This window comes from Rhincodon typus, chromosome 20 (assembly GCF_021869965.1).
Source record: "Rhincodon typus isolate 14 chromosome 20, sRhiTyp1.1, whole genome shotgun sequence".
NCBI lineage: Eukaryota > Metazoa > Chordata > Chondrichthyes > Orectolobiformes > Rhincodontidae > Rhincodon > Rhincodon typus.
The window spans coordinates 9,944,662-9,960,277 of NC_063351.1; the positions used below are offsets into that span (position 1 = coordinate 9,944,662).

Genomic DNA, 15,616 nt, shown 5'->3' on the forward strand with positions numbered 1-15,616 from the left:
GAACACCCGAAAGAAACCCTTGCAGACACAGGGAGGATGTAAAAACTCCTCACAGACAGTTGCCCGAGGGTGGAATCGAACCCTGGTCCCTGGTCTTGTGAGGGAGCATCGTTAACCACTGAGCCACCGTGTGTAGCATTCATGGTACTTCTCGATGGCCTGCTTCAGCAGCGGCCTCTAGTGGACTGGCATGGCAGCCTTGCAGCGGTACTGTCTCTTCCCAAAGCCAGTGACCGGGAATTGAACTAAGATGGACTTTGTCTCAACTCTTAAGAAACTTGTATCTTTACCTTCTGTTATTAATATATGTGCCATGGTATAGTAACTTAAACACTTTTCACTGTTTTAAGGTTAAAAAAATACAACTGACATGAAATGACTATTCTATTCTATTATGATAAAGATTAAATGTGGTTTTAATTTGTCACAAGGCTCACCATCATACATCTTGTGGAACTGGTAACAGATATTTGCCTTTGTGGAAATTAATTAATCAAAATGAAGATTGCATACTTTATTTGGTGTGCTCTTAGTTAATTAGTGGTTGATTCAATCGTGGGTGATGGTGTGGGCTATTGTCAACTGTATTCTGTTTTTTGAAAAATGTATCTTTAATTACCTTTAATAGCAGGCTTTAGTGAAACCTTCTTTTACTAGTACTTTCTGGACATTGAAGTCAGCATTAAAGCATTTTCAAAATAAATCTTTAAAACAAAATCCTCCTCCTACTTCAACAATCATCTCATATGTAACAAAGCATAACACTATCATTTTATTTAGGCAAGAAAGCTTGAATGGTCTAATATGCAATGTACTGTGGACCCAATGTTCACTGAGGATTTCTTTCAGGCACTAATTTATAACTAGGAATAATAGATGGATGAACTAGTAGATTAATGAATAAAGCAGATGTTGTATTTTTAATTATTTTCCATTATCATTCCCTTCCTTCACTTTGCCTGACCAGCAGTGTTTTTTTTTCCCACAGAAAATAGCAGGTAGCTTATTTGAATCTCAGTAACAGTGGAGCCTATTGCTCCTGATTTATAGTCTTGTTGAGGCTCTGTAATCATGCCAGATAATCAGTTCTGTGCACAGCAAGAATGCTGAAGAAGGCAATCTTAAATTATGTTTAAGATTTCAGTTCAGCATCCACAGCTCTTGTATCCTTTCTAAGTCTAGTTAGAATAAAATGTTATTTTTAGCTTCCATTCACTTTTTTTTATGTTCAAAGTACATTTTAATAAGCAATTCTAGTAAATCAAACTCCTATGCCTCCTTCAAACATTGAGGGATAGTTTCAGTGGAACAATATTACATAGAATACATTACATGCACTCCTTTTAAAATGCTTGCTTTCAGTGTGTCATATTTGAATGTATTTAGCATACGAAGTACATCTGAATCCTACGTTCATCTGATCAATTTGACAGCCCCTTTCATTATGTTCTATTTAAAGCATTTGGTATTGTGAACTTAGTGAACTTGTATTGTGAACTTGTAAACTAGATTGTGACCTTTGCACATTCCAATACCCAACACACAGTCAGTATTAAAACAGGCAAAAAAATAAAGAGATAGTAGGAACTGCAGATGCTGGAGAATCAGAGATAACGAGGTGTGGAGCTGGATGAACACAGCAGGCCAAGCAGCATCAGAGGAGCAGGAAGGCTGACATTTTTCTATCCGCCTCCCCCTCTCTCCCTATTTATTTCAGAACCCCCTTCCCCTCCCCCATTCCTGAAGAAGGGTCTAGGCCTGAAACGTCAGCCTTCCTGCTCCTCTGATGCTGCTTGGCCTGCTGTGTTCATCCAGCTCCACATGTTGTTATCTCAAAAAAATAAAGACCCTGATTGGGCAAGCACTTGATGTATTTTTTTTTATTCATTCATGGGATGAGGGCATTGCTGGCTAGGCAGCATTTATTCCCATCCCTTAATTGCCCAGAGGGCAGTCACATGTAGCCCAGACAAGGTAAGGATGGCAGTTTCCTTCCCTAAAGGACAGTAGTGAACCAGATAGGTTTTTCCTGACAATTGACAATGGATTCATGATCATTGTTAGATTCTTAATTCCAGATATTTATTGATTTCAAATTCCACCATCTGCCACGGTGGGATTTGAACCTGGGTCCCCAGAACATTATCAGGGTCTCTAGATTAACCATTCAGCAATAATACCACTGGGCCATCACCTCCCCTGTACTGCAGTAACACTTCAGATGCTTGGATGTGAGGAGGAAGTTGGGGGCTCATCAATGTGGTTCAATAAAATTGGCCCCCATGTTCTATCAAAATGGCCTATTACAGCACAATACTCCATGGGCAGATGACTCATCGTGGATTGGACAAGGTGCACCAATATGTCATGAAAACCAGGAGAATAATGTGCAGGAGCCACCAACAAAGATAAAACATTACAATCTGGGAGAAAACTGCGTGAGACATATGACTCAAGGTCACACTCAGCAATTGTCTGCCATACATTTCTATTGAATATGATTACAATCAGATAATCTTTGGTTGGTTTACTTGTTTAGCATTACTTGACTTGAAACCTATTAGCTTACTTAAGTCTACTTTTGGGAAAAAGAAATTCGATTTTGATATTATGAAACAATAATTGGTGTTTGATCCTCTGGTGAATACACTGTCCACTGTTGTTGCTGAGGGCCATGGCTTGTAAATGGGATTGACATTCCCCTTAACCACACAACTCATGGAATGCAAGATAATCTTCAATGAGCAGACAGTGAGAAGCTTATTCAGTGTTTTCTACCGGAAAGCTCCCATGGTGTGGCTGGTTAGAATCATAGAATCCCTACACTGCGGAAAGATGCCATTCAGCCCATCAAGTCTGTGCTGATCTCTGAAGAGCACTCCACCCAGCTCCAGCCCCAGGCCCCCTATCCTGTCCCCATAAACCCATAGCTACCATGGCTAAGCTACATAGCCTGCACATCGCTGGTCACTATAGGCAATTTAGCATGGCCAGTCCACCTAATCTGCATATATTTGTACTGTGAAAAGAAACCAGAGCACCCAGAGGAAACCCAAACAGACACAGGGAGAATGTGCAAACTCCAAACTTACAGTCACATCAGTCTGGAATTGAACTCAGATCCCTGGCACTGTGAGGCAGCAGCACTAACCACTGAGTCACTGTGCAGTCACCATGGTTAAACCTCACAATGTTGCTGATCACAATTGGGGATTCCTAAGCTATGGATTTGCTAACCTACCCCTGAGTTTTTCAGACAGTTCAATGAACAGCATATCCTTAATCGGAAGCAAAAATTCTGTAGGTGTAGATTTTGATTTGGAAACTCTTAAATATGGTGATGGCTTTTCACTTATGCAAGAAAAGTTCTTTCTTTTTTATGTAAAAGAGTGTTTTTTAGCTCCTGTTTGTTCCAAAAAGTAGCAGGTGCTTGTCATATACCCTGAATACAAAATGTATGTCTCCAAACATACTTTATATTAATCAGAATGTGTTGTTGAACCTAGTGTGGTAACAATCTATATCCAAGTTAAACGTTCGCAAGTACCAAATTTAAGTGCAGAAAAAGGCAGCAATCTCTCTTGTACATCTGAAGCTCCCATAAGGAAATGGGAAACTCTTGAGGACATGATTTTAACTTGTTGAGTCCAATATCATGCTCTATAAATGGTGAGGTTTGTGCAGCATTTAAAAAACAGCTGAAGCAGTTGTTCCTTAAATAAATGGAACAGGTAGCCAATTTGTCTGCATTAACAAACTGTCAGAACCAACAGAATTGTACTTGTCCTTTCTCTAGGTATCTGTCGTCAATGAATTGGATATGCAAGTGATTGTTTCCAATGTCCCACCTACCCTGGTGGAACAGAACAAGGATCAGTTGATTGGGTATTGTATTGTTTTTGTACATTAAAATGTAAAATGTATTTGTCTGATTGATGGAAGTGTCAGTTTCTTTGAAATTATTTCTGATATTTTAATTGTTCTTGAGATCTGCAAAATGAAATTTGCATATAAAATGCAAAAGAAGTTACTCTGATCAGCATTAATTTTCAAGTAGATTTTAAAAGAATTCTTTCAATGCAATGCGGCTGTTTCTGACAAAGCCAGCATTTATTGCCCATTCCTAAGTGCCCTTCAACTGAGTGACTATCACAGCAATTTCAATGGGCAGTTAAGAGAAAATCACATTTCTGAAAGATTGGAGTTCCACATAGATGAAGGTGGCAGATTTACTTCCCTGAAAGACAGTGGATAAATTAGCTTCAACAATACAAACCTAAGACTTCTGCTGGCCATTGTTAATTTAAGAAAATTTTAAACTGTTTATGAAATTATTTCGTCTGCCACTCTAAACACAGGATCATCTGTTTCTATCAGTTCATATTTCAATGCAGGTATTTTACACAACTGTGTCAAGTGCATTAAAAGCCTTGGGACATTTTACTAGACTCAAGGTGCTGTATAAAGATAAGTTGCAGTTGCTAAATGCTTGTATTATAGCAGTGCATTTATATATGCTGCATATAGTCTATGAAAAAGTGTTTGATTGCATTTTGCTGAAAGTTAATAGATGTGTTCATGCAATGTAGCTTTGACAGTAAAGACGTGAGATTTATCTAAAGTCTATGTTGGGATGCAACTAGTGAGCCTCAGACTAGGAGCGGGACAATAAGACATGTCTAATTGAATGTCACCAAAATTATTAAATCTGCACACAACAAGATTTCAGGAGATTTAGGTGTACTTGCAGCTATAAAAGTTGGAGCTAAGAACACAACAAGCTTGCAGTATACTGATGACACAGTGCAACTTGCCGAAACAGATGAGGCTATACAAATATATCATCAATCAAGTAAAGTCTAAAACCTTAGGATATGGATTGACTACGAACACCAAGTCCACAAAAAAAACCAAGCCCATAAGCAGTTATCAGGAATACAATAGAACAAACTGGAGTGAAGATTGAAGTGGGTAATTTCATACTCAAACATATAGCTAAGCGCCTCTATTTAGGACAAATGACAACAAAAGAAAGGCAAAGTTAGAAAAAGATAGAGATAGCCAGAAATAATTTAGTGAAGATGAACGATGTGTGAGCAATAAGAAATCTCAAGCTTGTGCCAAGGAAAAGAACTCTTGATCCAACCTTTCTTTGCCTCTCTCTTTATGTTTTGGTATCTGGTTTGACAGTAAGATCACCTTGCTTTCTTCTCCCTCATTCTCACTCCTGCCAAAGTATGATCATTTGAGACATTATCAGCATGTGGACCAGCTTCAGCGTGTGGGGGCAGTGTCAGAGTTTTGGGGCAATATCAACATATTGGACAGTAACATCACACAGGGCAGTATCAGCATGTGGGGCGGTACTAGCATTCTGGATAGTATCAGCATGTAACTCACTATTGGTGTGTGAGCAGTATCAATGTGAGAGACAGTTATAGTGTTTGGAGCAGTATTGGTGTGAGAGAGATTCAATATGCTGGACAGTACCGGCACATGGAGCAATATCACTGTGTGAGACTGTGTGAGTCGTATCATTGCGTGGAGGCAGTAATGCTTCCTGCAGCAGGATCAGTGTGTGTTGGGTGGAACTAGCATGTAGGACAGTATCAGCATGTGAGACAGGGCTGGTGTATCTGTGCATTGGGCAGTATTAAAATGAGGAAATTTATCTCTGCATTGGGGCAAAATTGGTGTGTTAGATGTTATCAGCATGTGGGCCATGTAACCACATGTGAGGCAATTTCAGTACATGGGGTCTGAGCAATATGTTAGAAAGCATCAACCTGGAGGGCAGTATCCATGTTGGAACAATATTGGCCTATGCGGTATTACTAGCATGAGTCAGTATCAATATGTGGGTCTGTATCAATATGTCAGACAGCATCAGTAGGCGGAGGACCGTATTACTTTGTGGTACGTTAGCAACGTGGGAGCAGTATGGGTGTGTTGAGCAGGATCAGTACGTGGGCCAATTATTTTAATCAGGCACAATCGGAATGAGGAGAGTATCGGAGTGCAGGAAGAGTGTCGGAGCGCAGGGCGAAATGGGGTTGTGGGAGAGTATCGGAGTGCAGGAAAAGTGTCGGAGCGCAGGGCGAAATGGGGTTGTGGGAGAGTATCGGAGTGCAGGAAGAGTGTCGGAGCGCAGGGCGAAATGGGGTTGTGGGAGAGTATCGGAGTGAAGGGCAGTGTCAATGTGTCCGACTGTATCGGTGTGTGTGACAGCATCAGCAAATGGGTCAGCAGCACATGTTATGGCAGTATTAGGGATGAAGCATATTGAAAGTGTTTGAATAATCTGAATTCAGTACTTGAATTGTATCATACTTGTGCTCAATCTCTGCTGATGAACATGCGATTTCATAACGTCATTTTTCACTGGCTGAGTATTTGAGCATCAAATACTGTTTACTATGTGTCCCTCAAATTTAATCCTCGTCTATACTTCCTTTTGTGTTTATCATACAGTTACTGTGCAGTCAGTCAAATATTCCTAATGAAAGAATGTACCTGCCTTTCTTATTTTTGGAAATTGTGCACTTAAAAATGAGATCAGTGTAAAATTAGATATAATGTTGTGAGTCATATACTTCCGACCAGCATTTGGCATTTGTACAGAAAATCTAATTCCCCACTATTTTGTATTGGACTAATTATTTTTCCACATTCATGCTTCACTGCATAAGAATCCTGTTTTCTGCAAGTACATGTAACCATTACCGTTAATTTTCTCACCCACCTATATTCATCATGTCGAGAGTAAGGAGAGAATTGAAAATGCATTCACTGACTTGTGTGAAGGCAACTCTTCCTCATTGCTATCTTTGACATCTCCACCTGAAATGCATTTTAATTCTTTTATTTCTCAAGAAGGGTTTACTGTATCTGGAATTTTTTTAACATCCATGCAATAACCGAAATTTTTCAAAATGACTTAAAGGCGATGATAACAATATGTGTCCTTCACTTCCATGATAAAGCTTGCTGATATTCCTCACTCCTCTTCGAGAAGTTTCAAAGGTTGTTGCAGTCCCCATGTTAGCTCTCTGTCATGGTCAAGTCGTAGTCAACCTTATTAATCCCACAGTCTAAAGGTTTCTGTTTCCAGACCCCTGTGTTTTAAAGATACATTTTCCAGTAGTATCAGGCTAACTGTTAACAGTCAATTATCCTTGTTAAACCAGGGCTAATTAACAGTCATCTGTCATTTTTACTACCCAGATAACTATATAATGTTAGAGAATGTGAGAGAGCATATTATACACGTGTGCTAAATTCATAGTTTTATTTTAATCCTTTGCAAATTTAGCCACTGAATGCACCCACAAATTTTATTTGGGTTTATTAATACTGTATAAGCATTGTTGAGGAAATCACTGCTGTTTATTTTAAAATTATATGTAATTATTCGGTTTTTGAGATTTGACCTTCATCTCTGTCAAAGTGAATCTATATAATAGAGAGACACCTGAATCTCAGCTTTAATGTTCTTGCTCATCAGTGCTTGGTTAAGACCAGATTGGCCAGTCACGGCTTCTGCCTTTTCACCTTCACTGACTTTTGACTGCTGTGTGCTTCCCATCACCAGCCACTAAATTCAAAATGTTAGGATTTGTGCCACAATATGATTTTACTGCAGATCCACAAAGACCCACATGGTATGAAATCTAAAAGCCAAATGGTGGCAGGAGGCATTGACTGATCAGTTTTCCAAGCTTACCTTTGAGAGAGTTCCTTGTGACCCAGGAAGAGCAGTAGTGTTCTCAATCTCCAACCCCCAGTTCCATCAAGCGTCGTTCCTTTGAGTCCCTGGCATTGTAATGTTCCCAAGTCAACCACCCTGTCTTTAGTCCTGCTGGTTTCGGGCTGGCGAGAGCACAGGGATACTTAAATGAAGCGCAGGTCTTGCATTGTGATTTCTTTGAGGGTTTCGCTTTAACATGCAGACCTGCTCAACATCCCCTGCCTCCAAGTAGCTTTAATAGGTAGAGTGGCTTTAGTATCTAAACACTGAACCTCCAAGGATCTTGTGGCACAGTGGTTGTGTCCTTACATCTGCATATGTCACGGTTGAAGTCCCACCTGCCACAGTTATAGCATACTCAAACAGGTTGATTTAAAATAAACATTGACTATCCAGCTGTCATATCTCCAACAGTGAGACATGAGCATGAGTGTCAACTATGTACATATGAAGTGGTATACTCTGTCGCCCACTTCTTTTTTATTAAATTTTGTGCTATCAGAATTCTGGAACGTTACGTACAGGATCAGATTCCTGGTGCAAAGGTTGTAGTGGAATCCATCGGTCCTCGCAGACATGGCGATGGCTTTCAGGAAGAGGACTATTCCAAGTCAGATTTGATGGTTTATGCTATTGACCCTTTGACAAACAGAGCTATTTCAAGGAATGAGCTCTTCAAGTGAGTATATTGCAGTGCTAATTCTTTCAAAATTTGCTCAGTTTTCATGTTTATCTAAAATTAACTTGTGCTACTCGTATTTGTTTGCTGCTGAAAGGTAGCAAAGGCTTTTTATTGTGAGGGTAAATCTAGATTGAACAGAAAAGTTAGATCTGATGTTGTAGACATGCTCGCCGAGCCAGTGGGTTTGGTTGCAAACGTTTCGTCACCATGCTAGGTAACATCATCAGTGCGCCTCCGGTGAAGCATCAGTGTTCTGTCCTGCTTGTTATTTATATGCCTCGGTTTGTTGGGGTGTTTGGTACCACTTCCGGTTCTGTTTCTCAGAGGTTTGTACACAGGGTCTAATTCAATGTGTTTGTTGATGGAACTCCATCAACCAGCACGTTGAATTAGACCCTGCGTATAAACCACTGAGGAACAGAGCCGGAAGTAATAGCAATCACCCCAACAAACCGAGGCATATAAATAACAAGCGGGACAGAACACTGATGCTTCACCGGAGGCGCACTGATGATGTTACCTAGCATGGTGACGAAACATTTGCAACCAAGCACACCGGCTCGGCGAGCATGTCTACAACCTCATCCAAAACCGGAGCTACAAATCTCAAAAACTTTAAGTTAGATCTTTTTGTTGGTGAGTATTAATGTACGACTGTCTAACACATTTAGGTGATGTTCCTTTGTTAATTATTCAAGTAGGGATGTTTTCCCATTTAATGAGCGAATAACTTAATTAAAATAGCAACAGCTGAATGTTATTCTAAATGTACTGTGTTCATATGCTGTTATCCCTTATTATCAGTCTCTTATTCCTAAAACAGAGCACAGATTATCATTTTGCTATGCCCGCATGTATTTAAGTCTCCCCTGCAGTGTTAGAAGTGGGAGAGACAGTCTCTGATATTTCTTAATGCATTAGTCTGTCCAATAAGCATTTCATATCAAATGTGCAATCTCAACATTCAACAAAATTTCCAAGTGATAATCTATGTCCAGTCAAATGAGGGAGCCTTTCCAAAATGGACCTCTGAGAATTGTGTGACTGTTCATTCATCTGTAAACATTTCAACATACTGGACACCCTTCACTGGGATTCAGTCTCTTTTTAATGAGACATGCATAGCAATATTTTAAATGTACTGTACATTGCCAATTGTTGGAAAACCACTGTCACATAACATTTGCCCAGTTTCAAAGCACTGTTGATGTTCTCTCCTATATGCTCATTAATGAGACTTGTGGAGGATACTCTTTGCAATTATTTAGGAACAGTGATGACAGGGATGCTCATTTAAACTGGAGAAGCAAAATAAAATGTTCAAAGCAGCAATTTCTGCCACAAGAGATGCTTAGAATCTGCTCTAAAAGGGACTGTTGTCCCTCCAGTAAATTGCCTCAGGATATTTTATTGTATTACAAGCATTTTGCAAGTACCAAATGGTTATATGTCTGGTTGTTATGTTTCTACATTTTCTTTAAAGTAGTACCATTTAGCTCATATGACTTTTCATAATTATTCTTGCCAAAATGTATCACCTTACACACCTCTAAATTAAGCTTTATGTACTGTCTGTTTCCCATTTCACCATTCCATGATAACATCACTTGTACTTTCCATTCATGCATGGGCTGTGAATGTGGAGTCCCTGGCCAAGGCTAGCATACATTGCCCACTCCTTACAAATTTGTCATAATTCAGCGTGCTATTATCAGTCACCCTTAGATTCCACAAAGCCATCATCAGTAAGTGGCAGGACCATGCAAGGAGAAATTTTTAAGCCAAGTTAAGATTAATATTAACTGCGGATTTTAAAAATTACATCTTACTCTTCAACTTGTGTTTATGATTGATAAAGATTTCTAGACGGCAAACTTCTAGATATAAACAAAGACTTTCAGCCTTACTTGGGACAAGGAGGTCGTATTCTGGAAATCCGCACGCCAAGCGTGGTGGCAAATGTACAGAAACAGGCACAAGCTGTGGGCTACACAGAAGGTGCTCTACTGGCTCTGGCTATCATTATCATCCTCTGCTGTTTACCTGCAATTCTGATAGTTATGGTTACCTACAGACAGTGAGTATATACCTTTTACATGTTAACTAATACATGTGATTTAATTCATTATGCCTTGAATTGGATTATTTTTCCTTCATGTCACCTTTAATCGGTGCGGGTTGATTCAGCGATAGAGTACAGTTTGACTTGCCGTGTGCAGTTGAACGAAATTCAATTTTCCACAGGTTGGTTCCCAGTTTCTCTACAGCTGTCTGGATGGAATATTATTAAGTGAAACTGGCCCACTGTAAGAAGGATCTGAGATCTAACTCCTCGCAGCTAGTACAGTGTTGGAACATATGGAGCTATGGGGCTGAAATTTCTTTCTGGGGTGAGAGGCTCGATGGTGCATTTTATGGTCAAGACCTTACGTGACATCATGCCTGCCACCTGATTTTTGAAGTGTAAGCCAATTAGTGTCCAGGGTTCACTCTCAACAGCTGATAAAGGATAAAGGATGGACTGTCAAAGCTTAAGCGGCTTACAAGATGGGACCACCTTTGACCCCATTTCAGCCATTGCACAGGGTAGTCTATGGCCACCCTTGTGGTTATTTTGCATTTGTAGCCATGTGGCAAGTGTTGAGGTTTGGAAATAATAGATGAAGCGCTGGGATCCTGATCTTCTGTTGAAAGTCAGCCTCCCAAAACTGTCTGGGCTTAATTGCTGACTTGAAAATTATAGCCATCATCTACACAGTCACCTTAAAATGGTCTCAAGGTGCTAACTTGGCTTTCTGACCACTTATGATGGGATAGCCATTGCCCACAAAACTGGCATGTTTATAATTGACCCATAATATGGCAGTAGCCATTACAAGCCCATTCACTTCCAGTTCTGTATCTGCATAGGGCAGTCTAGTTGTCAGACAATCAGACTTCTTTCTGCTACCGGTTGGTTTTATATCCAGTATCTTTTAGCTTTAAATACTGAGTGTAGCAAAGCTCGGGAGGGAGCCATTGCCTGTTCCTTTCTCTGTCTGCACAAGCCTCAAAACAACAGAAAATGGAAATGATGTTTAATATTTATTCACTGTGTCTCTCAGTTGTTTGTAATCAGGCCTTTTCCACTTCTCATTGAATTTTTTCCATCTTGAACCACGTGTTTAATGTAGTCATCTCCAAATGGAATGACACCATCTGTAAATGACACCATCTATTTCCGCGGCCATTTAAAACTTTGACCCATAGTCAAATTTCCAAGGAACATAAACAGAACTTGCATGAAGTAGTAATGGCAAATGTACAAATACATCTTTCAAATTCACTTTATGACGTGGCAATTATTTTCCATCCTGATCTGCAAACAAGATAGTTATGGTGTCCCAAGTTCTTGAGCCATTGCAGTTTGTGTGGCAAAGAAGCTGACACAATACTATAAGGGAGGGAATTCTAGGAATAACACCCAACAACAATAGTGGAATTGTCATTCCTACGTTCATCGGCAGTTCATCACAGACAAGGATGACTCTCTCCCACTCTCAATTTGAGCCCATAGGTGGCTGTACAGATTGATGCGGCTACCACAGGCTCTAATTACACTCGGGGCAGAAGGGGGCCAGAGGAAGGGGTGGGTGGGGTGTTGGGGTGGCAGCACACTCCTTTCACCCGTTTTCAGCTTTTTCCCAATGGCAAGTCTCGGGGTACTCAACACCTTCCCGGATGTTTTTCCTCCATTTTGGATAGTCTTGGGCCAGTGATTCCCAGGTGTCTGTGAGAATACTTTGCCACTGAGACCTTGAGGATATCCACAAGTCCTCTGTTTGCCTGCCATTTTGGAGCTGGGAGTAGAGGACCTGCTTGGAGAGTCTCATGTTGTGCTGATGACGTGCCCAGCACATGTAGTGCTGTACACGTAGTGTACATACAAGAGACTTTGAAGGAATTTTGAAGTAATGACATTTCCATGCACCATTGTTTACACCATGCACCAGGTACTGACGGTTTAATGTAGAATATTTACTTATTAATCCCTCATAAAACTGCCCAGATTGGTTTAAATGCGTCAATCCTCAGTTCCAGGTGATCTTATTGAGTCTTCACAAGGATGCAACTCCTCAGCAGAGGCATGCAGCAATGAGCCTGCAATGATGTTGCATACAAGCTTTCACCCCGAAACATCCCAGAGCAGATGGCTTCAAGACTGTGTTCATTCACTCTTTAGCTACATAAGCTCCATTTCCAAATTGCCTTGTCGGACTATACAATCACTTAGTCTGGCCCTTTGTATTTTCAAGTAATTTTATTTCTTCACATTTTCTAGCTCTTCATAAATTATGCCACTCACTGAACATCAAATTATCCCGGACTCTCTCACCAGCATCGGAGCTGATTTTGTTCAAAATCATTTCATTTCGTTTACAAAGCATTTTGCAGATAGCAACATATTGTTCATTTTTTGTACGTCTGTGTTGTGTTATTTGGCAATAGAATTTTGAATGAAGCTTATCATTGAGAATTGCCTGTTAGCTCTCTGACTTGAAAGAATTTGCAGAGCAGAATTTGGATTATTTGCAAATATCCTAATGCTGTGCTCAATGACAAAACAAAATAGTTGTGTTATTTTCTTGTCCTTGGCTCTGCGTCACTAATTGAACTGATTAAAATGCTATCTTAAAAGTGAGAGCTGAAATGATGAGACTCTCTCTCTCTCTCTCTCTGCAAGCTCAAACTCTTAATATTGATGATTGCAGATTATATAACCACGGGTCTATGTTCCAGCTCTGTCTCCAACCGACATTCATGCCTATTGGTAAAATCATATTTTAGGTCTACAGTGTGGTCGTTGAAATACACGCACATTTTGAAATGAATTTTCAACTAAAAAAACAAATACCAGTTAACAATTTTGTTTTTCTTTTTTTTCTTGTTGCATTGTATCAGATTTAAAGAGTAAGTATAGCTTTTATTTTCATATGGTTTATTGTATTTATCAGAGCATGTTCTGGTTATATGTTAACCTTAAATACTTATGACTTACATAATGATCAATTTAATAAGCAATCTAATTACTCTGAGATGTAACATCGCAGCCGGGGAACACATGATTACACATCTGATTATATTTTAACCTAATGTTTCATAAACCGACAATTTAGAGTTCACATAAAATTTCATGAACAGCTAAATAACCTACATTGATAAGTAATAAATTACATCATAAATCAAGGAAACTAACAAACATTTGCTTTTGCGACGTGTAAAGAGCCATTTCATTTCCGGTTTGTTGATGTGATTGGCTTACAGCCAATAGAATATAACTAACTAGACGTTTTATGATTTTGATATGAAGTGCAATGAGTGAATGCCAGTGAAAGTTTCCTGTTACATAACGACTCAGGAAATGACCAGATTATTGTATTCTTTAATCAACACAAACACACTAATTTTAAAGCAGCTTTTGTTATGTACTTAAAGCTACTTGTAAAGTGCAGAATGCATAAACAATGATGCAAAGAATATACATTGTAATTCGAATCAAGGATTAGGTATTGTGGGTTACTGAAGTATTTTAACTTATTGTAATGGTTAGGCTGGGAGTTTTATAGCCTGTCTGATTTTCAATTCTATTCAGGTCATCAGGGCAGGTTTTAAATTTCAGCATAACAGATTCCCAAGCTGGGGTCTTTGTTAGAGGTCCAGCAAATTTTAACTGCTGGGATCCATTTGAATGCTACTCTCTGGTTTCAGGTAGAAAGCAGCAATTGATTTGCTAGGGGTAGAGCACATTGTGGAAGAGGCCAAAAGCTAGAGAAGCAGGGCGCAGGACAATCAAAGGCACATAAAGAATGCAAATTAAGTTTTGTGGGGGTTCGTATTGTGATGTATCATCGCAATGATTTTACCTTGCTTTTGTTCTTCATAGATTTATCCAAACATCTGTCATCCTTTCAGTAAAATGTTTCTCTAATATCAGAACTAAATCAACTTCTCACTCATTCATCTTTCCAGTGCAGCTTTCCTCATTCACTTTAAATTAATAATCTTGTTATGCTTTACGTACAACTTGGTGATTATAACCTTGTCATAATCCCTAAAGAGACAATTAACTCTTCTAGTTGATAGCTGAAAGAATGACATGTCAAGATTCCATCTTTTAATATCTTTCAGTTACATCTGGTTAAGGTTTATAAATGTATTAATTAAGGTTGAGAGAAACAGGTAGTGGGCATTAATTGGTTAAGCACGGATACATAGAGAGCAGCCATGACACTGGTTCAGGGATGAGAAGGGTAAGATTGAACAGGTCAATAACTCTCACTACGAGTCCCTTCTGACACAGTGGTAGTGACCCTACCTCTGATTTATAGGCCTAGGTTCAAGCCCTGTCTGCTCTTGAGGTGTATATTAACATCACTGAACAGGTTGGTTAGAAAATATAAACTTTCTCCACAAAGAAAAGATAGGTGTGTTTTGGTTTCTATCCCAATTGGCTTGGAACGTACGAACATTTACTTTAACAAATTACTCTAAACAATATGAACTAAACATTATCTCTGCAGGCAACTTGTAATTGAAACCACAGATCAAAATCCTATTTTAGTTTTAGCCCAAATGAAAAACGAATTTCACATGTATAACTTATACTGTCCTTGATGTATTCTTATTTTTATGCAGTTTGGTAACTTGTAATCTGAGAACTATTGTTCAAAAGAGGCTTTCTTTACATGGAGAATTCTTCAACTGTATTTAAACTTCCCACAGATGTGGTTCTTTAATGCAAGTGTGTGTTTCAGTTGCATTCCTGCACAATGAACAGTCAAATCCTTTTTGCTCTTGAGCTGCTTCCTCCCTCCCAGATTTTTGCAAAGTTAAATTAAACTGTGATTTGCTAGGAAAGCCTGTAATGTATTTTTTTACAATGGCTCCCTCTGCATCCTTTTCTGTAGCAATGTTGATCACATGGGCCCTGTGTCCTAGTAGAAATGCTAATTAGTTATCCTTGAGAGCTTAGCTTTCTTTCATCTTGGAAATAAGTGGACAATTAAAGTGCAACCTGTCATTCTGAATACTATTCTGGGACTTTAGAGATTTTCAGTGGAGTCCCCACTGTTAACACAATTATTGAGGCAGTGTAGAAAAAGTTTTACTCTGTATCTAAGCTGTTCTGCATCTAACCTGAAGATGTT

At 39.3% G+C, this 15,616-nt stretch overlaps 1 protein-coding gene across 1 annotated transcript in view; it reads left to right on the forward strand.

Annotated features, from left to right (window-relative positions):
- pcdh15b (protocadherin-related 15b) overlaps nucleotides 1-15,616 on the forward strand; it is a 606,743-nt gene that overhangs the window by 521,475 nt on the left and 69,652 nt on the right. Inside the window, exons 32-35 of the mRNA XM_048609162.1 lie at nucleotides 3,797-3,885; nucleotides 8,250-8,426; nucleotides 10,288-10,506; nucleotides 13,371-13,379. Coding sequence (XP_048465119.1) covers nucleotides 3,797-3,885; nucleotides 8,250-8,426; nucleotides 10,288-10,506; nucleotides 13,371-13,379 — 494 coding nt within the window. The remainder of the gene's footprint in view (nucleotides 1-3,796; nucleotides 3,886-8,249; nucleotides 8,427-10,287; nucleotides 10,507-13,370; nucleotides 13,380-15,616) is intronic.